General features: G+C 37.6%; 1 protein-coding gene across 7 annotated transcripts; it reads right to left on the bottom strand.

Moving 5' to 3' along the window:
* Positions 1-1,721: 1,721 nt before the first annotated feature.
* On the bottom strand, positions 1,722-26,212 carry HMGCR (3-hydroxy-3-methylglutaryl-CoA reductase). 7 transcript variants are annotated; one of them, XM_076008113.1, is made up of 21 exons: positions 25,413-25,522; positions 23,267-23,368; positions 18,847-19,034; positions 18,269-18,380; positions 17,542-17,629; positions 16,536-16,620; positions 15,543-15,648; positions 14,201-14,307; positions 13,977-14,093; positions 13,387-13,547; positions 13,018-13,265; positions 12,726-12,904; positions 9,559-9,753; positions 8,747-8,905; positions 8,441-8,598; positions 7,694-7,799; positions 4,875-5,045; positions 4,408-4,548; positions 4,161-4,319; positions 3,583-3,737; positions 1,722-3,432 (listed from the first exon to the last, which is right to left on the bottom strand). In XM_076008113.1, the coding sequence occupies exons 3-21, from the start codon at positions 19,009-19,011 to the stop codon at positions 3,378-3,380; spliced, it is 2,667 nt and encodes an 888-aa protein (XP_075864228.1). In that variant the 5' UTR covers positions 19,012-19,034; positions 23,267-23,368; positions 25,413-25,522; the 3' UTR covers positions 1,722-3,377. The 7 variants fall into 7 exon arrangements, with proteins under 7 accessions (XP_075864228.1, XP_075864229.1, XP_075864231.1 ...); XM_076008114.1 differs by having other exon boundaries at positions 23,271-23,368; XM_076008116.1 differs by lacking the exon at positions 25,413-25,522 and adding an exon at positions 24,679-25,246.
* Positions 26,213-27,571: the final 1,359 nt, after the last annotated feature.

The following is a 27,571-nucleotide window of genomic DNA, read 5'->3' as shown; positions in this document are numbered from 1 at the left end:
GTAGCAGCAGCAGCAGCAGCAGCACCACCACCACCACCACCACCTATGAAGTTGTTAGAACTGCCAAAGTTCTGGCCCCACCCTGCACCAAGGGAATCAGAAAGCCTGGGAGTGCGCCTAGCAATCTGTTTTAATGGATCCTCCAAGTGAGTGTGGTGCACACTCAAGCTTGAGAACCACTGTACTAGAGCACACTTTTGCATTCTAACTCCAGCTGTTAGTGAAAGTCTGTCTTCTATTGGCCTTACGGAGCAGCTGTTAGAAAAACCCTCACATCACAGACTTGCTAAGGAAGGAAAAAATGGGGAGATGGGGACGAGGGGGCATGTTCCAAGTACACCACAATGAAAAAATGAAATCTGTTAAACGTTAAAACACATAACTGTAAACTAAATCACTTGCCATCTTCTCTTGGCTTCCAGTATAGAGGTTATCCATTACTTTTGCTAACTGAGCAAAGTTTATTATTAATAAATTCTAGCCTTGTCCAGCACAGGAGCATAGTTTGAGAAATGCTGGTCTTGAAAAAAATCTCCACGATGAACTTAATGCTCTAACTTACCCCTCCTGTATTCATATTGATGTGTTTTGCTGTCCTGAGGTCCTCCTGTCTGAGCTCAGATCCTTCAATGTGAGATCCTGCCTATGGATTTAATCCTGTATCTTCTCCTAAAATGAGTAAACATCCTGTCCTGTCACATGCATCTTCCTGCTCAGCAAATTATCCAAGCAGAAAGCAAGCTTGAAAATCCTTCACTGTCTTTTGTCTGCCTGCTCCATTCCGGAGGGGGCTGACCATCACAGCCCATTTCAGGAGAAAAATTCAGACCGATTCTCTATCTGGGCCTTGGTTCTTAGAGGCTCGTACATACTTTTTCACCTTTAACTACAGCAAAAGTATAGTCAGTAATTTCACATAAATGAAAGTCAGCTCTTCTAAAGAGGCTACCCTTAGCTACACTAAGCTGTACAAATTCCCCTCTCCAATTCAGCTGACACAGTTTAAATGCACATTTGCAATGGCCATTTGCTTTTGGCTACCCAATCTTTTCTCCTTCTTTCCCTTAACTAGCCCTCCCTTCTCCATATACAAAAGTAGTCTGGCTGAGATGATAAATCTGAACTAATCAAACCCTGTAAAATACAAGAAAGATCATTTTAATGCACATACAACACCGGCCTGTCATCAGTGTCATAGATTTGGAGAATATAATGGAGAATAAATGGTCATATGACTCCTAGCATGAATTATAGATTACCACTCCAGCTAGATTTTACAAGCTTTCAGGCCTCAGGCCTGTGGTTAATCCAGACAAAAAAAAAGGTTACTGCTTACACTTATCAATATTAACTTCCTTTTCATAATTTACTGGAACTAGAAAAAGGTACTCTATAACAAAATGTATACAACTTAGTAATTGTACAAAACATTAATTTAGCAAGTTGATATTTGTTACAGTCACCAAAATGAACACTCAACATACTTTTCACTGCCACTTCCATGAAAAGCTCAAATAAATAAAGTCACTGGCTGAAGAGTTACAACAAAAGCAATAATTTAAGCTTTACGTACAACAGAAAAGGTGTATCTTCTATAATAATACTGCAGACACGATCACTAAGACGCTCTCCATGCTGCCACAGCTTTACTGGAATGGTTTTTCAGAGTCCATCTTCTACATGAGACATCAGATTCCAAGACCAACACTTGAAGCATTAGATGTAATACAAAATAGGGAGTTCTTTATTATTTATATAAAACTTGTACATTAACAAAAATTAAGATTCAACAACTGTGCTGACCCCTGAGGAAGCTAAGAGCTTTTATGGGTCCATTAAAGAGCCCTGTGTGAATACTTCAGTCACCAACCTCCTGGCCGCAGGAACGAGACACACAGCTCCAGGGCCATTCACGTGGCTCCTTCATTGGCTCTGCAAGCTGACTTTCCCTTTCATTAGGCTTGGCAAGCAAGCCAGGGTTTCCTGGACAACATTAAAGAACACTACCTTCTCTGGCCCAAGCCAGAGTGTTTTATCAGTACACAAGTTGATTTTCTTTTATTTCCTGAACACTTTCAATAAACTCCTAGCATAAGAAGCTTTATTACAACATATACAGATTTGATACAGTTGTTTACAAAAAACTATCTCGATTTTTCAGCTAAATAAATTAAAACATCTTTTAAGAAATTAAAGTTGGCTTAGAGAAATGGTGTTTTTCTTTCAAAACCGTGTTTCAACACTGAGTTCTGAGAGAGGTCACAAGACTTGCTTGTATTTGAGAGTCCCCCTCATCTAAGCATTAAGAGTTCTGGTATCTTTAGTAACAAGCACAAAACTATCTGTTTCTAAAAGTCTAATGCTGAAAAACATGTCATAGGCAATCTAGACAAACATTTGTATTTAGACAAGAGGCCTCTGAACAAACACCTTGCTAAGATAAATGCAGTGATTTGCTTTTTGATTTTTTGAGACAGGGGCTAGAGGGCAGTGGCATGATCATAGGTCACTGTAACCTCAACTCCTGGGCTCCAGTGATCCTTCTGCCTCAGTCTCCTGAGCAGTTGGGACTACAGGCGGGTGCCACCACGCCCAGCTAATTTTTCTATTTTTTTGTAGAGACAGGGTCTTATTCTTGCTCAGGCTGGTCTTAAACTCCTGGCCTCAAATGATCCTCCTGCCTTGGCCTCCTAAAGTGCTAGGATAATAGGTGTGAGCCACCGTAACTGGCCATGATTTGCTTTCTTGATAGAAAACTATTTAGCACTGCTTAGCACATTATTCTATAGTTTGTGAAGAATTTTTCACTTGAAGAAAGCAGGTCCCCTTCTGAAGAATAATGTTGGTTACCCCCCAAAATCAAAATAGACCAGCACCAAATGAAGTATTAATTTACAAAAAATTGAACTAGCTCTTATTTCTTAAAGTTCTATAACCCAGACTTAATAAATTAACTATAAAATCAGGAGTTTTATCAACTACAGTATAATTTAAAAATCTGTGTTCTTCAAATGACAGGGGTTGGGGGAGGAGTACAATCTCACACTGATTAATTACCATGAACTTCATGAATTTCATCAAAAGAAAGTACTTTTTCCAACTTGTATTTGCTTTCAGAAGTGAGCTGTAGATTACCATCCACGTTGAAATCTTTCCAAAGAGCATCACACATAAAGTACCAAACCATTTTCAGATCTGAGGAATCTAAATGGAAAAACTTCAAACCTCTCTGAAAGAGCCAAAAACCAAGCAGTCATCACACTGATCGCATCTATTCGTCCTCAACAAGACACTGCACTGAGCTTTTTAATTCATGAAATTTATGTTAGTCCTTTAGAACACAATGCCCACGTTTCAGTTCAGAATTGTCAGGCTATTCAAACTGTCTTCTTGGTGCAAGTTTCCTGGAGGTCTTGTAAATTTATCTTTGACCTATGGCAGAAAAAGACAAAATAGCAATATACAAAATATCAGGAATATAGAATTTTAATCTGGGACGACTGTATCTGAGTAATAAGTTTTTATATTGCATATTTTTTTCAAGTATAGGGAAAATATGTTAAATACATCTTTAAGTCTTACCTGTTGTGAATCATGTGACTTTTGACTAGATGTCCTGCTGCCAATGCTGCCATCAGTGACAACTCTCCAGCCATTACTGTACCACACACAATTCGGGCAAGCTGCCGGGCATTTTCCCCAGGATTGTCTTTGCATGCTCCTTGAACACCCAGCATCTGTAGCCAGAGAGAGATACGGCAACATGTAATAAATTCCCTTAAGGTCACAAGCAGTAATTTATTACTAAATCAACTAAAATCAGGGCAACTACAATTGCATCAGACTAGTACTAGACTCCAGTCAGGACCAACAAGGCATACACCATAGCTAACATAACAACCACAGCCTGACTGGCAGTGTCTTTACTCAGTAGATGAACATTCATTTGCTCTCTTAATCTACTTTCTTAATGTATTAAGCATAATGCCTGAACATGCTTATCTGGACACATTGGATTATGTTGGTGGAAAACAAAGGAGCAAAAAGAGCAGCTAAAATACAGAGGTGAATGATATGTGGTGTTAGGTAGAGACACAGAGAATCCCATGGTGTCCGAACCAGGCTCAAGGTCACCAGACTCCATGCTGGATGTGTCATACCTGCAAACAGGCTTGCTGAGGTAGTAAGTTGGTCCCACCACCCACAGTTCCTATTTCTATAGATGGCATAGTGCAGCTGATATACAAATCTTCATTTGTGGGACCACTTGCTTCCATTAAAGTAATACAGTTTGAACTACCAACATTCTGTGCTGCATCCTAAAAAAAAAAAAAAGAAAAGAAAAAATATATACTATACTGCCTTCACTTAGAACAACATAAGAGAAGTGGAGGCTGGAGCGCCCACCTGTCCACAGGCAATGTAGATAGCAGTGACAATGTTTGCCGCATGGGCATTGTAGCCTCCGATGCTCCCGGCCATGGCAGAGCCCACCAGATTCTTATTGATGTTTACCTCAATCATAGCTTCGGTAGTAGTCTTTAATACCTGGAAAACAGAGTTGTGTCTATTTTACCTCTTCCCCTAGATGATTCAGGGGAATGTTACCCAGATCTATCATTCTGTAACTCCAGAAAACAAGGGAGTTTAGATGTGGTCCCATTTAAGCCCTGTACTCAATAAAAAGAACATTAGTAAAGTCTGTTCTTGTGAATGCCACACAGACAGATGGGCAAGGTACAATAACAGTCATCTTTACTGGAAAACATAACCCCTCATATTTTTATTTAAAATGTTAATACTGCTTTCCTCGATTTTTTAGTTCAACTAAAATTATAAAATAAAAAAGATAAAATACTTATCAGATCACTCACTTCTCTGACAACCTTGGCTGGAATGACAGCTTCACAAACAACAGACTTTCCTCTTCCTTCGATCCAATTTATAGCAGCAGGTTTTTTGTCAGTACAATAGTTACCACTAACGGCTAGAATCTGCATTTCAGGGAAATACTCATGAAGTTTTGAAAGCGCTTTCTCTGTACCCTGTATTAAAACAACCACCAAAAAAAAAAAAAAAAAAAAAAACACACACACATTAAAATACATCCTTATAGATCAAAGGGGTTTATTTGTATCTACAATATATTTCTAAGTACAATAACTATCTTCAAAGAAACTGAGCCCAAAAGTAACAGCTGTTTTATTAACCATCACAATGACTAATTTTTTAGGTATAGATTCCTAATGTGCTTCTTTCTAGGTATGAAAACCAAGTTCTTTATGGTCATTATTGAACAGGATGTAGATAAAAATAAGGATCCCAAAGAGAGAATGTTAAAAATACTCAATAAGAATGTAATAACTCATATTCATATGTCACTAGGGAGTTAATAACTCAACCCATAGTCAATATGTAATAAATTCCCTCTTCAAGTTATTAAATTGTTACCTAAAAGCGCAAATTACAAGGTCCATAAAGAGAAGTAGATCATTAAAGTCAATCTTGTTAGTGGAAAGTCATTGGCTTTGTATTACATAAACTATAAATAAGCCTTCCCATGACTTCCAATTAAATGAAATTAATTCAATTAACAACTCACACCTCAATAACCCAAAACATATTTATTGTTAATTAAAAAATTGTTTTAACTGTGGTAAAATACACATAACAAAATTTACCATCTTAACCATTCTTATGTGTTCAGTGGTAAGTGCATTCACATTGCTCTGCAATTAATCTCCAGAACTCTTTTCATCTAACAAAACTAAAACTCTATACTCATTAAATTAATGACTCCCCTTTACCTACTCCCCTCAACCCCTGATATCCACCATTCTCCTTTCTGTCTTTATGAGGTACTCTAAGTACCTCGTGCAAGTAGAATCATATAGCATTTGCCATTTTGTGACTGGTTTATTTCACTTAGCATAATGTCCTCAAGGTTCATCCATGTTGTACCATTTGCTCAGATTTCCTTCCTTTTTAAAGCTGAATAATATTCTATTATATGTATATACAACTTATTTGTTGTCCGCTCATCTGTCGATGGACACTTAAGGTTGCTTCCACCTCTGGCTATTATGAAAAATGCTGCTATGAAAATGAGTGTACAAATATCTCTTTGAGACCCTGCTTTCCATTCTTTTGGGTTTATACCCAGAAGTAAAATTGCTGGATCATATGCGGTAATTCTATTTTTTTAAGTTGTTGAGGAACTACCTTACTGTTTAATGGCAATTTTTTTTTTTTTTTTTTTTTTTGAGACAGAGTCTCACTTTGTTGTCCAGGCTAGAGTGAGTGCCGTGGCGTCAGCCTAGCTCACAGCAACCTCAAACTCCTGGGCTCGAGTGATCCTTCTGCCTCAGCCTCCCGAGTAGCTGGGACTACAGGCATGTGCCACTATGCCCGGCTAATTTTTTATATATATATATCAGTTGGCCAATTAATTTCTTTCTGTTTATAGTAGAGACGGGGTCTCGCTCTTGCTCAGGCTGGTTTTGAACTCCTGACCTTGAGCAATCCGCCCGCCTCGGCCTCCCAAGAGCTAGGATTACAGGCGTGAGCCACAGCGCCCGGCCAAATGGCAATTTTTAATGCTTATAGAGTTGCTCCCTGAGTTATAATAGGTTTATTAAGCTATAATCTGTCATAGTCAAAAATGCATTTATTTATTTATTTATTTATTAATATTTATTTTGTTAGAGTCAGGGTCTCACTATATTGCTTAGGCTGGCTAGAACTCCTAGGCCCAAGTGATTCTCCTACCTCAGGCTCCCAAGTAGCTGGGACTATAGGTACATACAACCACACTGAGAAAAATGCACTTAATTACCCTCATAAGCCCAGCATAAAGTAATATTTGGGGACCATCTGTACATTACTCATTATCCTCTTTCTTCCTAAATTGTCCTTCTAAACAGACAAAATAAACCACAAAATAAGCAGCCTGACTAGTTGCAGCCTGACTAATTGACTTTAACATTTTATATTTGTGGTAAATAGCAAAATAAAATGTAAACCATACATAAACTTCTTAAGAAATAATTAAAACAAGTAGACTAAACATATGAACTATATTTGGCTTCTTAAAGACAAATCTTGAGGTTTCTAGAAGTCAGCTTCAAAGTTTACTAGGCAAAGTTTTGAAGTGTTAACTCCAAGATTCTTCCTAGCCCTTCTAAGTAAACCCAGAATATGTGTAATGCCAAATCTAAATTAAATATATCAAATATAAATAATACCCATCAACAAGTACCTGATTTATATAACATGAGTTACCATCAATCATTATTTACCTTTCAATAAAAGTATTTTTTAATCGATTAACTCTGAGTATGTAACATATGTAAAAGGTACACAGCTAAAAACAGATGGCTTACACAGCAAGTCTGCTCCCCACCCTGCCTTCCTGCCACCCAGTTCCACTCTCCTGGGACAACCATTCTTATAAGTCTGTGTCTACCCTTTCAGATCAGGTGTCCTCAAACTACGGCCCATGGGCCACATGCGGGTGTTTTTGTCCGTTTGTTTTTTTACTTCAAAATAATATATGTGCAGTGTGCATAGGAATTTGTTCATAGTTTTTTTAAACTATAGTCCGGCCCTCCAACGGTCTGAGGAACAGTGAACTGGCCCCCTGTTTAAAAAGTTTGAGGACCCCTGCTTTTAGATACAGGCTATCCCCACTCACCTTTGAAATCATGTTCATCCCCATCGCATCCCCTGACCTCGACTGGAAACGGATATAAAGGTTGCGTCCAGCTATACTCATATGAAGTTTCTGTAGACGTGCAAATCTGTAAACAAAAGTTACAAAGATTTTATTTTATTCTTTTCAAGCAGATTTAAGCAGTTATCTTAAAATGTAATTTCATGCATAAGAGAAAGCTCTTGGAGATTACTCATTTTCTTTTTTTAAAATAATAATGTATTAGGGATATTATTTCAACTCTGTTTCATTCTTAGATTCTATAAGAGGAAGGGGCTGAGGACAATTATTTCTCAATAAATAATATGTTCACATAAAAACAAACATAAGACCTTGAATTCTATTGGTGTTATCATTTGTATTGATTATGCTTCTTTGTAAATTTAACTTTCTTCATTCAAAGTAAATCTACTACGCTAACACTCCTATCCTGACTGGAAAATCTTCTTTTCTAAGACAACTCTCCCCTGGGGCAAAGTAACAGTCTAATCAAATTTATTAGGTCATACTTTTTTTTACTAATTTACCTCTATGGAGGTATTCATCTGAATCAATATTCATTTTTCCCCTCAACCAAGCATAAATATTACTCATTTTGAATGAATGGATTTAAAGTTGATATTTTGCTACATTATCTTAAGCATACAATATGTTAAAAATTATGTTTAGCAATCCCAGGAAATGTACTGGTTCTGAAATAAATATAAACATACAAACAAGACCACCCACCTACTGGTGCTGTCAAATGCCTCCTTTATCGCTGTGAACCCTTCAGGTGTTTCGAGCCAGGCTTTCACTTCTGCAGAGTCACAAGCCCGTGGAAAACGCACTACTGGGCCACGAGTCATACCATCTGCAAGGACTCGGCTGCTGGCACCTCCACCAAGCTATGCAGAATATGTTACAGAAACACATATTAACCCTGAAAACACTTCTGATTGACCCAGATGGTATCTTTGATTATTCCCAAATCTCTTCTTGTTGCCTTGCCTAAGGTATATTCTGAAACAGGCAAATAAATAAATGCCAACTTACACCGATTGCTCTGCAGCCTCTGTTAGTGCTGGCCACAAGACAACCTTCTGTTGTTGCCATTGGAACTTGAAATTCCTTTCCATCCAAGCACAGAGGTCCTGCCACTCCAACAGGGATAGGCATATATCCGATAACATTCTCACAGCAAGCTCCCATCACCTAAAATGTAAAGTCAGACACCAAGTGAAAATCTACATTGTAAACACACAGCAAGTCATCTCAGCTCTTGGCATTAATAACTATCTACAAACTTAATCCTTTAGTATGTATATTTTTCAACAAAATTTTTAATTTGCTATTGAAAAGTATTTAAAAATACAAGAAAAACATTTGAATTTCTATTACATCATAAGCAGAATATAAAATTACAGTAAAATGATTTAAAAGAGAAAACACTTTATATAAAAAATTAGCCATGACAAAAAAAAAAGATTAAAAAGCTATAAAGTATAGCTATCTAATCAAGAATATAGGCTGGGTGCGGTGGCTCACGCCTGTAATCCTAGCACTCTGGGAGGCCGAGGCAAGCGGATTGCTCAAAGTCAGGAGTTTGAAACCAGCCCGAGCAAGAGTGAGTCCCCATCTCTACTATAAATAGAAAGAAATTAATTGGCCAACTAATATATATAGAAAAAAATTAGCTGGGCATGGTGGTGCATGCCTGTAGCCCCAGCTACTTAGGAGTCTGAGGCAGAAGGATTGCTTGAGCCCAGGAGTTTGAGGTTGCTATGAGCTAGGCTGACACCACAGCACTCACTCTAGCCTGGGCAACAAAGCAAGACTCTGTCTCAAAAAAAAATAAAATAACATACCAGGGAGTAATTATAATCCCTGTAAGGTAGGTACTGGAGAGAAGAAGGTTCTGAAAGCTTTTTGGAAAGTAACTGTCGGCGAATAGATACACCTCGTTCATGGGTTTCCATCAGGGTTTCCAATTTGTAAGCTGGGATATGCTTAGCGTTGATTAACTGGATGATCTCAGCATCACTAAGAAATTTTGCACCTTTCTAAAGAAAAATGGAAAAAAAAATGAAAGGGGCGTCAGAAAGGGAGATGGTACAAGACTTGAAGGGATGTACTTCATATTATTTATAAGAAATAAACCATTTAATACAAACAACACTAAATTAAAATGATGTAAATATTTTTTATAAAATCACTATAGTTTTTAATACAAATATACCCCTGCAAAATCAACAATTCATTTAACATAAAAAATGCCAAGTAAAAATAATACAAATACCATATCACTGTAGATTTTATAACACAAAGATGGACTTGCATTAATACACAATAAAAAGAAAAATAAATGTGATTCTGCAAGGTTCAAGTGTGTGTTAGATTTAACAGCTACTATTCAAACTCTAGTAAAATTTTATAAACTTTAAAATTTTTCAAACAAGTAAAATATTCACATAGTTACAAAACTAAAGAATAAAGAAGGTAAAGTCTTTCTATAAAAAGTCTTCCTCCTAACCCCATGTACCATCTGCCCAGTTCTTTGGTACCTATACTCAAATAAGTAAACAGGTAACCACTGTATTACATTCTTGTTTATCCTTCCAGAGATTTTTTATGCATGTGTATGAGAGTATAAATTCATGTACATGTTGGGTCAAAGGGTATGTATATTTACAATTTTATAAATTTTTATATGTTTATTCATTTTCTTTTTTTCTGTCTTTCTTTCTTTCTTTTTTTTTTTTTTTTGGTAGGCCAAGATGGGAAAGGATATGTATTTGTTAATTTTAGTAAATATTGCCAAATTGCCTTCTCACCAGCAATGTAAGAAAATGCTTTTCCATACAACCTCAACACAGTATGCTACTAAAACTTTTTGATTATTGTCAATGTAATGAATAAAAATATCTCAAGTATAATTTTAGTTTGCATTTCTTAGAATGAGGTTGATCATCTTTTTTTTTTTTTTTTTTTTTTTTTTGAGACAGAGTCTCACTTTGTTGCCCAGGCTAGAGTGAGTGCCGTGGCGTCAGCCTGGCTCACAGCAACCTCAATCTCCGGGGCTCAGCGATCCTACTGCCTCAGCCTCCCGAGTAGCTGGGACTACAGGCATGCGCCACCATGCCCGGCTAATTTTTTGTATATATATTTTTAGTTGGTCAATTAATTTATTTCTATTTTTGGTAGAGACGGGGTCTCGCTCAGGCTGGTTTCGAACTCCTGACCTTGAGCAATCCGCCCGCCTCGGCCTCCCAAAGTGCTAGGATTACAGGCGTGAGCCACCGCGCCCGGCCTGATCATCTTTTGAAACTTTGAAAAGCCACCTATGCTTTTTTCCTGAAAATAGACTTATATTGTTAGTCTCATCAGTTTATAGGAGCTTTTTATATATTAGGGAGATTAGCCCTTTAGTCTTAGATGTAAGTTGCCAATATTGTCTCCTAGTTTATTAGTTGTTTCTTGACTCTGCTTGTGGTGGCAATACACACATATGCCCCCCTCCATCAGCCCCTTCCACAAAACTGGCATCCAGATAGGTCAATAATCACAAGTAATTCAATTCTGTGGCCACTACCTATGGGGTTACTCAAAGATCTTCTTTGCAAACATTAATATTAGCTTGATTTTTCCAAAGACTAAGACAAGCATTAGCTGGTATGTATATTGCCAATGCAAATTCATTCATTCTTTCAAAATTCACTGAGAGCCTAAGAAATCCAAAGCCCTCTCAAGACATGAACTCAGCCTTCTAAATGATGTAAATATGGGATATAAACAACTAGGTACAACAGCCATTAAAAATGCAGTCCATATAGAGAGGGAGTTTCAGAAGAGAAAAGTTACTTCTGTTTGGAGAGACATACAGAGACACTGGCATTTACGCTAAAGATATGAACACCTGGCTGGAAGCGGTGGCTTACGCCTGTAATCCTAGCACACCTGTAATCCTAACACTCCGAGAGGCCAGAGAGGAAGGATCACTTGAGGCCAGGAGTTCAAGACCAGCCTGAGCAAGAAGAAAAACCTGTCTCTACAAAAAATAGAAAAATTAGGTAGATGTGATGGTGTGTGCCTATAGTCCCAGGTACTCAGGAGGCTGAGGCAAGAGGAACCCTGGAGCCCAGGAGTTCCAGGCTGCAGTGAGCTATGATTGTACCACTGTATTCCAACCTGGGTAACAGAGTAAGACCCTGCCTCAAAAAAAAAAAATTAAAAACTTGGAAAATAAATAAATTAAATAAATCAAAATGTATGATTTTTAAAGAATACAGATGAAACATATTCAGGCATTTAGCATTCTACTGAACCAAAATAATTTTCATGTTGAGTACAGATAAATCCTATTGGTAACATATCAATAGACTACTTTTATCTTTAAAGTTGGAAGTTCCAAACTTCAGATATTCTTATCAACTCCTATGCTCAAACAATGCTCCTGCCTTAGCCTCCTGAGTAGCTGGGACTACAGGCACATAGCACCACACCCAGCTAATTTTTCTAATTTTGGTAGAGCCAGGGTCTCACTCTTGCTCAGGCTGGTCTCGAACTCCTGGCCTCAAGTGATCCTCCAGCCTCAGCCTCCCAGAGTGCTAGGATTATAGGCATATCATCACTCCTGGCCCCTTTTTTCTATCTTTGAACCTCATCTGTGTCAAATTCGTTTTAGGCCTCAATACACAATAGGAGAATATGGTGCTCATCTCTGTGATAATCACTAATAAACCAGACGAGTTTGGACTCTGGAATCAGAAAATCTTGGACCCTACTCTCAGCTTTACTATTTCCTAGATATATTACTTTGACAAATGAAACTTCTTGGAGATTCAGCTTTCTCATTTGAAAAATGGAGATAATTCTGTAAAGGTTATAGAGAATAAATAAAGAAAATGGCATCTGTAAACCATGTAACACAATGCCTAGAACTTAGTAGTACTCATCAGATACCACTTTTTCCTTCCTTTAAAAAGCTCATTTTAAAAGAAAAATTCCAAGCTTGAATTTACGTTATTGTCCTCACCTCTGGATTCCCAAGTATCTGTATACATTCATCATTAGGCCGAGGCTCCTTGGGAAGTTCATTTTCAGGTTCCTGTGTTGCCAGTTCTGATGAAGTATTGAGTAAGGCGGAGTTACCAACCACAAATGTAGCTCTGTTTGGGGTGTCAGTTTCAGCCACTAAGGGTTTTATAACCTCAACTGTTCAAAAGATTAAAAGAAATCTTACAATACTGTACATCATTTTAAAATGGACTCAACTTTTTAACAAATCAGCAATGGAAGAATTACAAATGAAAAGAATAAGAAATTACCTTTTTTTTCTTGGTTTACTCCTGTCTCTTCCTCCGCTGAATGGAATTTCTGGTTATTTCTGACCAGTATAGGTTCACGTCTACAACAATTGTCTGGGACTTTCTTTTGGGTCACTACAGGAGATGTGATAGGGTTTTTTAACGAGAGTGTAGATTCTGTCTCTGCTTGTTCAAAAAAAATGTACTTGACAGCCAGAAGGAGAGCTAAACTTAGGGTAATAACCTGTTCAATGTCCATGCTGATCATTCTAAATAAAAGAAAGCAAATTAAAATGTCATCATTAGTAAATATAAAAGGTACAACCTAAAATTACAATAGCATGGAGTGCTATGATTAATATGCAACAAAGTAGATTTCAGTTAACTTACTTAGAGAGATAGAATTGCCAGAGGGAAACACTTGGTTCAATTCTCTTGGACACATTTTCATCCAGTCCTAAAGACACCTTAGAATTTTCTGCTGTACTGTTTTGAGGAGAAGGATCAGCTATCCAGCGACTGTGAGCATGAACAAGAACCAAGCCTAGAGACTAAGAAAAAAATTTTCAAAATTATACATCTTCTGCATATCAGTGGAAGCTAAATTTCTCATCCCCAGCAACTGGACAACCAGAAACTATCTCCCATGGCCTCCCTTACCATGAAAAGAAAGCCCAAAAAGCTTGCTAAGTGACTAATTATGTGACCCCACTGAACTACTGAACACATCCCAAAGAATAGGTTTTCAAAGAGAGATAAAATGGAGGAACTTGAAAAATCTGTTTAGGGAAGAGAGACTAATAAAGACCAGAAGCCTCAAAGAAATGAAGAACAAGTTAAGAAAAAAAGGAAGAAGAGGGTGGAATAACATTGACAGAACCAAAAATTATAGAAAGATAATAGGAAGGGCAAAAAAAATTTTCAGAAACAAGGAAACTGGAACTGAGGATACTGTAGTGAAAAGAAAACTATGTCATTACCATAATCATCTTGACCCGCTGAGTTACAGGATTTGGTTTATTTTCTTCTTCTTCTAAAACTCGGGCAAAATGGCTGAGCTGCCAAATTGGATGACCTTCGCGGCTTTCTCGAGAAAGCTACAGAGTAAGTCAATGTTACATTAGAAGATATTATGTTTAAGTGAACTGATGTGAAAAAGAAACATTACTTTTCTACTAATGCCATATGTAAGAATTGCTCTTACCTCTAATACCAACGACACACAAGCTGGGAAGAAAGTCATGAACACGAAGTAGTTGGCAAGAACTGACATGCAGCCAAAGCAGCACATAATTTCAAGCTGACGCACCCCTGGTTAGAGAAAAATTAAATATATAACTAGTGAAGTATGTGTATTTGGATGTTCCATATCTCACAAGGACTCTTCCTACAGGTAGACAAGTACATGAAAATATTAGTATATTACTAAGCTCTTTACCATTTACTAGAAATACAATTAGCAACTTAGAGACAGTTGATAAACAAATGTGTTCCCAATCCCCTTTTATCAAATGGTAGTATCTTGTTTTGAGACAAGGAGATACAAGACAGGCTACTGTAATGGAGCAAAACCCGCCAGTGATATTAATACTATTGATCCAATCCCATTTGTTACCACAAAAGCAATTCACCTGGGAACCAAGGACTTTTTATAAAAGTAGAATATACTGCCAGTTATGCCATTCCTGATATAGGACAGTAAATATTTTTTTGTGTACCACCAAACTCTAATTTCAATACAACCTCTATGGTACCTACTGAAGCTCTTACAATTTTGGTTATTTCACTGATCTGTTTGAAAAATGATATAATACAAAATGACAGACAACTTAAGATTAAAAATTAACAAACATTCCACTATAAAATGTTTAAGGTAGCTGGGCGCGGTGGCTCACGCCTGTAATCCTAGCACTCTGGGAGGCCAAGGCAAAAGGATCACTCAAGGTCAGGAGTTCAAAACCAGCCTGAGCAAGAGCAAGACCCTGTCTCTACTAAAAATAGAGAGAAATTAATTGGCCAACTAAAAAAACATATAGAAAAAATTAGCCGGGCATGGTGGCACATGCCTGTAGTCCCAGCTACTCAGGAGGCTGAGGAAGAAGGATCCCTTGATCCCAGGAGTGGAAGGCTGCAGTGAGTTATGATGACACCATTACACTCTAGTCTGGGCAACAGAGTGAGACTCTTGTCTCAAAATTAATTAATTAATTAAACAGAAGGAAGCAAGTCACCAATTTGGTCTAGGCAACAACAGTAGCTAGAAGATACTTTCCAGACTAGCCTTGGAATACACTCTTGGTTAAAAACCAAACAAACAAGCAAAGTGGAAAAAAGAAAGAGAAGATGACAGCAGTGAAAAATAAATCAGTAACTTTCTACTAAGTTTTCACCAAAGCAAACAGATACAAGGTCAGATATACTCACACAGTAATACAATTTTAAAATTTTAAGTCAAAATTTAAGAATAAACAATGCAAAATCCAAGACGTTCTTTTTCCTTTTTAGAGACACACTTATTTTAAAATATATTAAAATTGCTTACAAACCTGACATGGTACCAACTCCAATCACAAGGCATTCAACAAGAGCATCAAGGGTGAACGTGGGACCTAAAATTGCCATTCCACGGGCAATATTTTCCCTTACTTCATCCTAAAACACAGATCAAACATATTAATGAGAGTAAGTACAAAATAATTTTTAAAAATGTTAGTGCATCCTAGGGCTTACACTAAAATCTAATTTAGTATTCAAAGAATAAACTATGCAATATGACAAGACAGGTGTTCAAGATACAAAGTATAGTAATAATACAGAAGATTAAAAAAGAACATATATAGTGCTCTACTTCCTTTTCCACTCAAAGAGCTATTTCTTGGGAATATTCCTTTGAGGTGGTATGTTAATTCTGTAATTTAAATCCCACATAATTAAATCCTACAACATTTTATATTTTGCCTACCATTGATAGAAGCTTAGCAGCAAATTTTTTATGAGATCACATTAGCATTATAAAACCTAACTCATTTCCTTGTCAACATGCTCAAATGATCATAAACATTCATCAAATACATAATCGGGGCAGAACTACATGCTAATTCATATACAAAATGACAAATGAACACGAAGATGAAGCTTAAGATGGGAAATGCTAGTGTTAATTCAAGGGGTTTGAAAATACATCTCCCGTGGGGCTCTCTGCTATTAGATCCTGTCCTCTCTGATGTATTTCAACAGGTAGATACTCTTATTTATCCAAGTCATACCGGTATTACCATAATTTCTAAAAACCTTCAAAAAAGAAAATGGGGACAATTCCAAATTCCAGTAGCTATGGTATTATAATTGAGTTGGTAGATATAAGGATTATTCCTGGGGCACTTCTGAAGACCAGTCTTTGGACTTGAGAATTAAAACAAAAATTTTGTACAATTCCTGAATCTTGGACTATGAAGAAACCCTATTAATCCTTCCTATTAATGTGAACAAACTGAAAAAAGGAATACTATTAACATTCCTGTCTTATAAATAATACTTACCTGTGAGTTAGAACTGAGGGCAAACTTTGCTAATGCACTTGCTCTGGAAAGGTCAATCAAAAGTAGGAAAAAGGGCAAAGCTTCACTGGAAAAAAAACAAGATGATCAAGCACATTTAACAGGAAAAAATGTAATTTAAAAAATCCTTTTTAAAACAAAATTTATTCCCCCATACATTGTATGATCCTGTATTATGTTGCCTTTCTATAGATCAAAAGGTACACTCTGTACTTCTTTGACATCCTCAAAGCTAAACATAGTAGTTGCTCAAAATATTTGTTAAAAATATTTTTAATGTTAAAATGTAAATATATGTACAAACACCTTTTGATAATTTTATAGAAAATATCATGCTTAGTAAAAAATGTCTCCTTGAATTACGATGGAGAAAAAAGTAGAATATATTTTTTAATGTTTTCATTAATCACTACTTGTGGAAAGGTAAACTAAACAAACTTTCGGGAGGGTAAATTGGCAGTAATGGCATAAAAGAGCTCTAAAAATGCAAAGCTCTAAAAAAGCAAATCCACTGTCCCCCTTCTAGGAATGTATCCTAAGGAAATGATTACGAATCAGAACAAAAATTTAGCTACAAAGATAATGATCACAGTGTTGTTATCAATGAAGAAAATTAAATAACCTAATAATCTAACATTACAGGATTAATAAATTATAAAATATTCAGAGAGGAGAGTACATAGAGCCATTATAAACAATTCAGTTTAACATTAACATAGAAAGATGTTGATAAACTATTATTAGGGATAAAGAAATTATAAAAAAGTACATATAGTATGATCTCAGAAATTTTCTTTAAGTATAAAAAAAGTGGGAAGAGGATATATACCAAAATGTTATTAAAATTAGCTAATAGTAAGATTACATGAAAAATTTCCCCTTATTTTCTAAACTTTTGAAAATGTGTATATTACCTTTATAGCATATGGAAGAAAAGTTCTCAAAAATATATTTTGAAAGAGAACATATTTAGGTTTTAAATACTTACTTCAAGCCTGTCAATTCTTTGTCTAAGAAGTGAATGACAACTGTACTGAATACAAAGCTTGAGAAAATTGTGAAGAGGCCAGCAATACCTAAAATGATAAAATTCAATACTGAAATAGTTATCCTTTATTACACAAATAACAACACTTAGTCTCATATAATATTCTGAGATAAACAATATGTTTTTCTCCAGATTTTTTTAAGTCTCAAATTTCAGAATGTCTAATTATAAATAATAAGGAAACTATTAAATGCATGCAGCACACTTTCAGCAATACACATATTTGCAAACAGATGATTTGAACAATAGGTTTATTTCCATAGCAAATCAAAAATCTGATGGCACAGAAAGAAGTTAAATATATAAAAGTATTACCCAGGCCGGGCGCTGTGGCTCACGCCTGTAATCCTAGCTCTTGGGAGGCCGAGGCGGGCGGATTGCTCAAGGTCAGGAGTTCAAAACCAGCCTGAGCAAGAGCGAGACCCCGTCTCTACTATAAATAAAAAACAAATTAATTGGCCAACTGATATATATATAAAAAATTAGCCGGGCATGGTGGCGCATGCCTGTAGTCCCAGCTACTCGGGAGGCTGAGGCAGGAGGATCGCTTGAGCCCAGGAGTTTGAGGTTGCTGTGAGCTAGGCTGACGCCACGGCACTCACTCTAGCCTGGACAACAAAGTGAGACTCTGTCTCAAAAAAAAAAAAAAAAAAAAAAAAAGTATTACCCAAAATATACTTTGATCCAAGTTGACGTAAATTCTGGAACTGGAAGTAAATATACAGGATTGCTATGCATCGTGTTATTGTCAGAATTATAATGTCACTGCTCAAAACATCCTACGGGGAGATAAAAAAAGAAAACTTCAATATCTTTGAATTTTAAAATAAAAATAGAATTTTTATTTTGTAAGTCATGAGCTTATACATTATCATGAGAATATAAATGTGCATACAATATAAATATCGAACATACAAAATCAAAAAGTAAACCCAATTTTTAAATAAGCCACTATAAGCCAAAATATCATCACAATCATTTTTGACTATTAGTCACTTAATAAAAGACCTATTTCTTAATTATACTCATTTGTGTAGAAAAGACAAAAGAAAAGCATTTCCAGTATATTTCCATATCATATAAGTAAAGTGAAATTTAAGGTAAGTTCATGAATAAAGGTTTTACTCATAACTTTTTAAAATTATATGGTCTCTAAAAGGACCAATAAGGTATCTTTAGGTAACATAATATACATTATATAAAAATGTAATGTACTTTGGTCGATATCACATTAATTTCACTAACCTCTTCAAACTTTGGACACTCATAATTCCATCCACAGATCTTATCATTACCAGTAAACATGTTCATGGACATCATACAGATGGTCAGTGTCACTGTCCCCACTATGACTTCCCAGGGATGGGAGGCCACAAAGAGGCCATGCATTCGGAAAAGTCTTGACAACATTGTAGTTACAGAATTCCTGGATCCTAGAAAGAATATCAAGGGTGAAAACTCAGTATGTGACTCATTGTATTTTTAGGAAAAGATTTTATGCAAAAAGTTGCTGTAAACCCTGGTTTATATGCACTGTCTATATGCCTGTACATATGACTGTTTGATAGTGTTCCTTAAAATTCTGGAAAATAATTATAAAATTAAATTAAGAGAACTCTGTTACTACTTCTTTATTCAAACACTTAAATCCTTATTATTGGCTGGGCACGGTGGCTCACGCCTGTAATCCTAGCACTCTGGGAGGCCGAGGCGGGCAGATTGCTCAAGGTCAGGAGTTCGAAACTAACATGAGCAAGAGTGAGACCCCGTCTCTAATATAAATAGAAAGAAATTAACTGGCCAACTAATATACATAGAAGAAACATTAGCCAGGCATGGTGGTGTATGCCTGTAGTCCCAGCTACTCAGGAGGCTGAGGCAGGAGGATTGCTTGAGCCCAGGAGTTTGAGGTTGCTGTGAGCCAGGATGACACCACGGCACTCACTCTAGCCTGGGCAACAAAGTATGACTCTGTCTCAAAAAAAAAAAAAAAAAAAAAAAAAACCCTTATTATTTACTGGCAATCAATGTAAAAGCAGCCTTTCTTTCAAACTGCATGAATTCAAGCATTTAAGATATAAATCAAATAAATATCTCAGCCTTTGCTATTATCTAAGCCAACTAGGAGAGCAATAAAGCAGAAAACAAATGTGAGAAAGAGCTATTCACATTTTCTAATTACCCAGATATAAAATGCATATAAGTACCCTCCTCATCACCCACATTCTAATTACACAAAAGGTGAATAGCAAAGAATCTACTTGTTTTTTTTTTTTTTTTTTGAGACAATCTTACTTCTGTCACCCCAGCTAGAGTGCAGTGTCATGATCACAGCTCACTGCAACCTCAAACTCCTGGGCTCAAGAGATCCTCCTGCCTCAGCCTCCTGAGTAGCTGGGACTATAGGTACACTCCACCAGACCCAGCTGATTTTTTTCTATTTTTGCTAAAGATAGGGTCTCACTCTTGCTCAGGCTGGTCTCGAACTCCTCACCTCAAGCAATCCTCCTGCCTTGACCTCCCAGAGTACTAGGATTACAGACATGAGCCATCATGCCAGGCCAGAATCTATTTATTGAGTGTTCTCCTATAAATCATGTTAGTTTATAAGCCCCTTTAGGGCAGGGACTTGCTATATTTTTTCATTCCGTTAAACATATGGCATAATGTCACTAGCAATATGATGTTTAATAAAACTTCCTCACACTGCTGCCATCAGAGAAAAGTCTTTTTTGACAGATGTTTCTACATTAATTTTAAAAGGGGTAAGAATTTTGCTGTGGTGGCTGCTTTTCTTCTAGCACAATCATCAACAATAGAGATAGGAGACTAAGGGAAAAGCATTACATGTAAAAAGCTCCCAAACTTTACAGCCAATCAAAAGCTAGAATAGTAGTAGAAAAAAAGGCCGGCCGGCTGAAGTATATGTCTATAGCATTCAAATCATTCCTAAAAATATATAGAAGATTTTGATTTCATGACTACCATGACCAAATTTCCTATTTGCTAGTTAAATAATAATAATAATTTGGATATTCTGTTTTTGAAAAAAACTTATATAACCTCTGGACTCCTCTATAACGGAACTTACATGCCTTACTTTTTACACTAAAATTAATGCCTATGATAAAGCATATTAATAACCCATAAGCCCACTGATTGCCACTCCAGTGAGAATTCAAATGAATTCCACATTTATTAATAACTAAGAAAAGTGACTGATGGGCTGGGCATAGTTCACGCCTATAATCCTAGCACTCACTCTGGGATGTCCAGGCAGGCGGATTGCTCAAGGTCAGGAGTTCAAAACCAGCCTGAGCAAGAGCGAGACTCTTGTCTCTACTAAAAATAGAAAGAAATGAATTGGCCAATTTAAAATATATAGAAAAAATTAGCCTGGCATGGTGGCACATGCCTGTAGTCCCAGCTACTCCAGAAAGATTGTTTGAGCCCAGGAGTTTGAGGTTGCTGTGAGCTAGGCTGACGCTACGGCACTCTAGCCTGGGCAACAGAGTGAGACTCTCTCTCTCAAAAAAAAAAAAGAAAGAAAACTGACTGATTTATTGAAGACAGAAAATAAAAAGGCAACCAATTAAGTAAAACAAAAGATTAAACTATCTAAAAAGTTAAAGAAAAAATGAATAGTTTTTAGGAACCAAAGAAACTATGAAATGTCCTCTCTCACTACATCACTCCACATTCTCTACATTTCAACCACACCAGGCCACTAGCTTCATAACTGGTTTTCAAACTGTAGGACATAACCCTTCACTGCATCAATCAGGTCATGAAATCAATTTTGTGGGTAAGAACAAACTTTTTTAAATAAAATAAAATAGAAAATAATATGAAAAGTAGCTATTGAGTAAGACGTAGTATGGGTAGGTATTATTTCTTGAAACTTCATGCTATATGAAACTATACACAAGTGTGTGTTCTGGCTTCCAACATAACATGTATTTCTTACTGCAGGTCACAATTTTTAAAAGGCTGGCAGTCACAAGGGATATAAATGTGGCATGCATCTGCCTGTGTTTATTTATGCTTTTCCAACCATCCATCCTGAGTATTATTCATCATTTTACCCTCTAGCACCTTGCATTCATGTATAACATTGCTTAACAAAAACCAGCTTAATTAAAAACAAATTCTTAAGCTACAGCATACATTTTATTGACACATTTTGAAACAGACCTAGAGATGACTTTTCTTTTTAAGGCATCTAGGTATGGATATAACCTAGCCCTCCAGTTTAAGGCCAAATACAGAGCATTCAGGGAACATCTTAATGGGGGATAGGGAGGAGACACATCTGATATACAGCTTGAGTATCCCTTATCTGCTCGCTTGGAACCAGCAGTGTTTCAGATTTGAAACTTTTTTTCTTTTGAAATATTTGCATTATATACTGGTTCAGTATCCTTAATCCAAAAATCCAAAATGCAAAATGCTCCCATGAGCATTTCCTTTGAGCATCAAATCAGTGCTCAAAGTTTCAGATTTTGGAGCATTTTGGATTGAACATTTTCAGATTAGGAATATTCAACCTGTACTATCCTAGAAAATGAACAAAATACTTTCTATTAAATTAGCAGGGACTTGGACTTAAAGTATTAGAAAGCTTTAATCATATCTTAGATTTGAACCTTACTCAATTATAACCAATTTTAAGAGGCTAGATTGTTACGATGATATTCTATCCCATAATTTATTTCTTACATTTAAAATAAATTTCTACCAACTGATCTAAAGGATCAACTAGCATCAACATTCCTGAAAATAAATTAACTACATGTTTCAAAACTTGGTCAAAATTATTTCTAACCCCCCACTCCCACCCAAAACCCTTTAACTTAGATTATTCCCTATCATGTCAATAATATTCAATACTATTAAAAAGTCAATTCATTCCTTCTCTCTCTAATTTTATAAAGAAATAGAAATTAAGAATTATAAAAAATGTAAAGAAAAAAAGTTAAATCAGTAGAATTAAAATTGAGCTGCAACCAGGAAGGAATGCCAATTTGTTCACTAATTGGTTTAGCATGATTAATCCATAATTATACATTAGACACATTTTTCTCTTAAAAGATTTCACGGTAGTGGTGTCAATTACGAGACTTTTTTTTTCCCTAGGTGTAAACTCATCTTTGCAACATTCAGGAAAAAATTACACATGATCCCATCACCCATCCCCAAGCATACAACCACACCTATGTGAAAATACAGGCCCTATGAGGTGGCTCATGCCTGTAATCCTTGCACTCTGGGAGGCCAAGGTGGAGGATCACTTGAGCTCAGGAGTTGATCAACCTGAGGAAGAGTGAGACCCCATCTCTATTAAAAATACGACAATTAGCCAGGTATTATGGCTCAGGCCTGCAGTCCCATCTATTTGGGAGGCTGAGGCAGGAGGATGCTTGAGCCCAGGAGTTGGAGGTTGTAGTGAGCTATGATGATGCCACTGCACTCTACAAAGGGGCCACTGCCCTCTATAAAGAGCAACAGAACAAAGACTCTGTCTCAACCAAAAAAAAAAAAAAAGGAAACAGAAACACAAACCAAGCAATCTTATGAGGGTATGTCAAAAATAACCATAATTATAAACAATCTCATTTCTCATGAACACCCTCCCCACTGCCCTGTGATTATGCAAAGCATTTACATGCCATAGAATCCATTCTTCCACCTTCATCAGCAGTTGCAAGTGGCATTAGCAGGCTACAGGATAGCTCTTGCAAATTCAATTGACAGTATTTATGCCATGCTGCAATAAAAATAAATTTTACTTAAAGAAAACAAGGTAAATAGGCAACGTATGCCTTGCTTATTCAGACTGAAAGTTTGCCACAAACATTTCACAGATTCTTTAAAAGAATGGATAATTTAAATTCACTAGAATTCTTAAACTCTAATCCAATCTGCTACCAAAAACGATGTGCCACAGCAAACAAAAGGATGCTTTGGCACCCTACTGTGATTATTTCCTCTCACTTAGTACTCTTCCAGTGTTACACATTCTAGTATTTAATCATATACTATCTTTCACTGCTCTCAAATTAATTAATGTGTACATTTTATTTCTTTGAAGGCAAGAACCATGTCTTAAACTACAATCATTTTTAATTCCAACAGTATCTAACATTCTGCTACTCAACTCAGTATTCTTTTGTTTTTTTTTTTTGTTTGTTTGTTTTTGTTCAACTCAGTATTCTAAGGGGAAAAAAATCTTGCATGGGAATTAGGTAACCTGGATTCTACACCCAATTCTACTACATGCTACCTGTTTGAAAGTCTCATCTCCTCTCTTCATTCACTCATAAAGCTGGAGCTCTAAACGTCTCTGACAAAGACAAGTCTTAAGTGGAACCATATGAAACTGCTATTTTTGTAGGTAAAAAACAGTCTGGTTTTAAATAATGGCACTTTCATATCGGCCAACCTAATTTGATATTGATTCCATAAAGTGGCCATCCACAGTCTAGAAACTAGACCATAAGAAAATAAAAAGACTGTGCGTACACACACATGCACACACACTGACATACTGCATCTTGAAATAGTTATGCCACATACCAGTTTTCGTGTTAATGCTGTAACCTATGCACAGTTTTTTTTAACCTTCATGTTACTAATTCTCATTTGTCCTATTGCCAAGTTTAACATAAGTTCTGGAAAGACACAACAAAAAAGCAGGCTGCAAAATCCAGTTTATTCCCAAAGTACACTTCAGGCTTTTGTTAGATTATATCTAAATCATAAAATGCCTTTCAATGCATGGAGAGGAAAATAAATTCATAAGTAAACAACAACAAAAAAACACATTCTCCACCTTGTGAGACGCTGAAATCATGCACGATTAATTAGTATGGCCCAGAAACAAATGTTTCCTATGACTTTACAGGACCAAGTCTAAGAAGGCATATCCTCAAATCTTGAAATATTTCAAATGAAATATTTCACACACACTACTTCCTCCTACCGCAGAAATTAATTGCTCTATATTTGAACCTCCAAGGAACGTTTTTTCTAACCCAAACTAAAGGACATCAGCACCAAGGTGACTACTCTCCTTACAAAAAAAGAAAAGATCCAGTGAGTCCTTGTGCAAGTCTCCACACTGGGCTCCGCATCCTCTCAACCCTTTCTCATGGAATTAACTGGACACATCTTCACCAATCCACGGTTCTTTCACTGCTCTGAGTTAGCAGCATTTTGAGATCTTTCCCGTCACTTAAAAAAAGGTTGTGACAAACAGCAGCGCCTGGGTGTGGACGCCGGGACCTCACAGACGCTTCTGGCTGCTCAGTGAGCTGCGGGCCCGGCGGCCCCCTAGCTCTGCAGCATTTCTCGAATCAAGGAGCCTCGGAGGGCACCCTGCCAGACACCCTTGTCGCCCCGATGATCGTGACTGCGCAGCCAGCACTGCCTACTTTGAACAGGGCCAGCCAACAAGGCTACGCCCTGCGCGTCCACCGATGGTGACCGCAGTCATCTAGACGACGGACCACCCCCCGCCCCTCAGGCCCAGCCTGGTCCCCGAGATCCCCCGGCGGCGCGGTGCGGCCGATAGGCCTGCGGGGCCTCAAGGACGTTTCCTTCCAGTCCCCGTGGGACTGGGCCGCCACACCGGCAAAGCGCAACTGCAGCTCCCGCCAGGTTCCCAGGAGCTACCGGCAGCCACTACCCAGGGCCGGGCAAAGCTCGAGAACTGCCCCCAGCACGGCCCAAATCCCACTCCCACCCACCGCCGGCCCACTCCCTGCTGCCCTGCTGCCCTGTACCCTCTACGTGGCCACCGCCCGCCTCACCTCCGGATCTCAATAGAGGCCGCCCAACCTGAGCGCCGTCTCTCTTGCCTGTCTCCGTCAACGGAGACACGGAGCGGAAGGAACCCTCGCCTTACGCACGCTCGGAGCCAGGAGAGCCTGCGACCAATAAGAGAGGATCGTCCGATCGTCCAGCCAATCATCTGGGAGCGGCTCGGCCTGACGGCACTACGTCACGAACGGTCGCCTTAACAACCGCCCACAGCTCTCACTCAGGCAGAGAACTCGCACCGCACCATCTCTCACCACGGTTTGGCCAGCCAATAGATAGTCGAGTCCCAGCACTAGGGCCTGCCGATTGGTCCAAGAACCGTGGGGGCGCTAGCATGGAAGCAGGCAAGGCGAAGCCGATAGGGGACCTGGCGGGTGGAGTGTCCCACAGCCCCAAGACCTGACCTGCGGTCGCCCTGGCTGTGAAAGAACCGTCGGAGGCAGTGGGATGAAGCCGAATTAGAGTGTGAGGATAAATGCAGGGTCAGGCTAATGACAGAACGCTCAGTTATTAGTGGGGAGAAATGGAGGGAAGTGCAGGTGGCTCTGAAGAAAGAATATAAAAAAGGGAAGGTGGCAACCAGGTGCAACTCAAACCTCAAGCAGACCCATATCCGAATCCCAGACCAACACCTTCCTGTGACTTACCCATTAGTGTAAATGGCTCCAGTTATCCGCATCTCTCTCTCTCTCTCTCTCCTGTGTGGGGCGTTTATCGCACTCTGTGGGTTCTCTCTGAAATGTGCCTCTCCTATGTCTTCTCTGCATTTGCTCTGCCCTCTGCCTGGTGCAGGCATTTATTATCTCTTACCTAAAATATTGCAATAGCTTCCCCTAACTGGTTTTGCCACTCACGCACTTCCGCCTTTCAATCTGTCTTGCGCTACTGTCACTGTAATCTTCCTATTATGTCATAGGCCCAAATGGGCAGGAGTTTCTCAGATTTAAGAATCTACCACCACCAGTATGTCCCCACCCCACATTTCTTGCTCATCTCTCACCACTTCCCTAGTTTAAGCCAGGAGTAACTGGCCCTTTTCCCACTCAGCACCTTTTTACCTCCCTGCTTATGTTTTCTTTGTTTAACCCATTTTTAATTATTGAAATCCTAACTATCCTCTGGAGGACATTTCATATGCCACCTCCTTTCTTGATTCCCTCAAACACATGGTATCACTCCCTACTTTGAACACCTGTAAAATTTCATAATATTCTGTGACTTGTCTTATTGTATTGGAAATTTCTTAAGGACAGAATTGTATTTCACTCAATTTTTAAAGCCCATATTTTGAAACATAGTACCTGGAAAATAATACACATTCAGCAGGAGTTTTAATAAACTATTATCTTGCTAGATTCTCATAATTCTTATTAAATAGGCATTATTCTTATTTTACAAAAAAAAAAGTTTGTTAGGCAACTTGCTGTAGATCATGTAGAGAATTAGAAAAACTGGGATTTTCAAATCTAAAACTTATGCTGGTTCAACTGTAGCTCACTGCTCAAGACCTTTTTTCATATCTCTTTACCTAATACTATACTTTTGAAATGCCTATTATGTGCTATGCACCATGATTGGCACTGGAGATATGGCAACAAAAATGACAGACATGGTGCCTACCTTTATGAACCTTGCCCAGTGAAGAAAACTGAGGCGAACTAGCTAAAAATTGCAATGATCTATCAGTGTTATCAAAAAAGAAAAAAGAAAGAAGAGTGAGTGAGTGCCAAGAGGCTAGAAACTCTTGTCATATTTTTAATGTATTTAGAAGTCTAAAGGGCCAAATATCTCAAAATTAGAAATTATAGATTGTACATATGCTTACTAATACAATTCAAATAAGGATTATGAAGCTGTTACCACAAAAGGCTTTAGCCCAACATTTAGAAATTTCATTTCCAAATTCTGCCTAATTGAGAATTCCAGTGGGTTTATGAGGTCAAAAGCAAGCAATTAAGAAACTCAAATTGTCTAATTTTATGTTCTTAAAACAACTTCTATATCAGCCCCAAAATATATTTTTAGAGAATTTTTATTGCACTTAACTAATAATTTCTTCTTAATGATAAATCACAAAAGTTGGCATGGATACAACATAGAAGGGGAGGATGGGTGGGTGAGAGTAAGGAAATCTGTTTGCTTCTTCTCT

Source organism: Microcebus murinus, chromosome 11 (assembly GCF_040939455.1).
Source record: "Microcebus murinus isolate Inina chromosome 11, M.murinus_Inina_mat1.0, whole genome shotgun sequence".
NCBI lineage: Eukaryota > Metazoa > Chordata > Mammalia > Primates > Cheirogaleidae > Microcebus > Microcebus murinus.
Note: the sequence above shows the minus strand (reverse complement) of the source record. Positions and strands in the feature narration are given on the sequence as shown.

Bases quoted from the DNA above. Each gene is read 5' to 3' on its own strand.
- HMGCR (XM_076008111.1), bottom strand. The intron at 8,599-8,746 runs GTAAGTTGGCAT...TATTCTGCATAG, and splicing joins GAGGCTGCAGAGCAATCGGT to CTTGGTGGAGGTGCCAGCAG. The intron at 3,738-4,160 runs GTATGACACATC...CTCTGGCTACAG, and splicing joins CTCAGCAAGCCTGTTTGCAG to ATGCTGGGTGTTCAAGGAGC.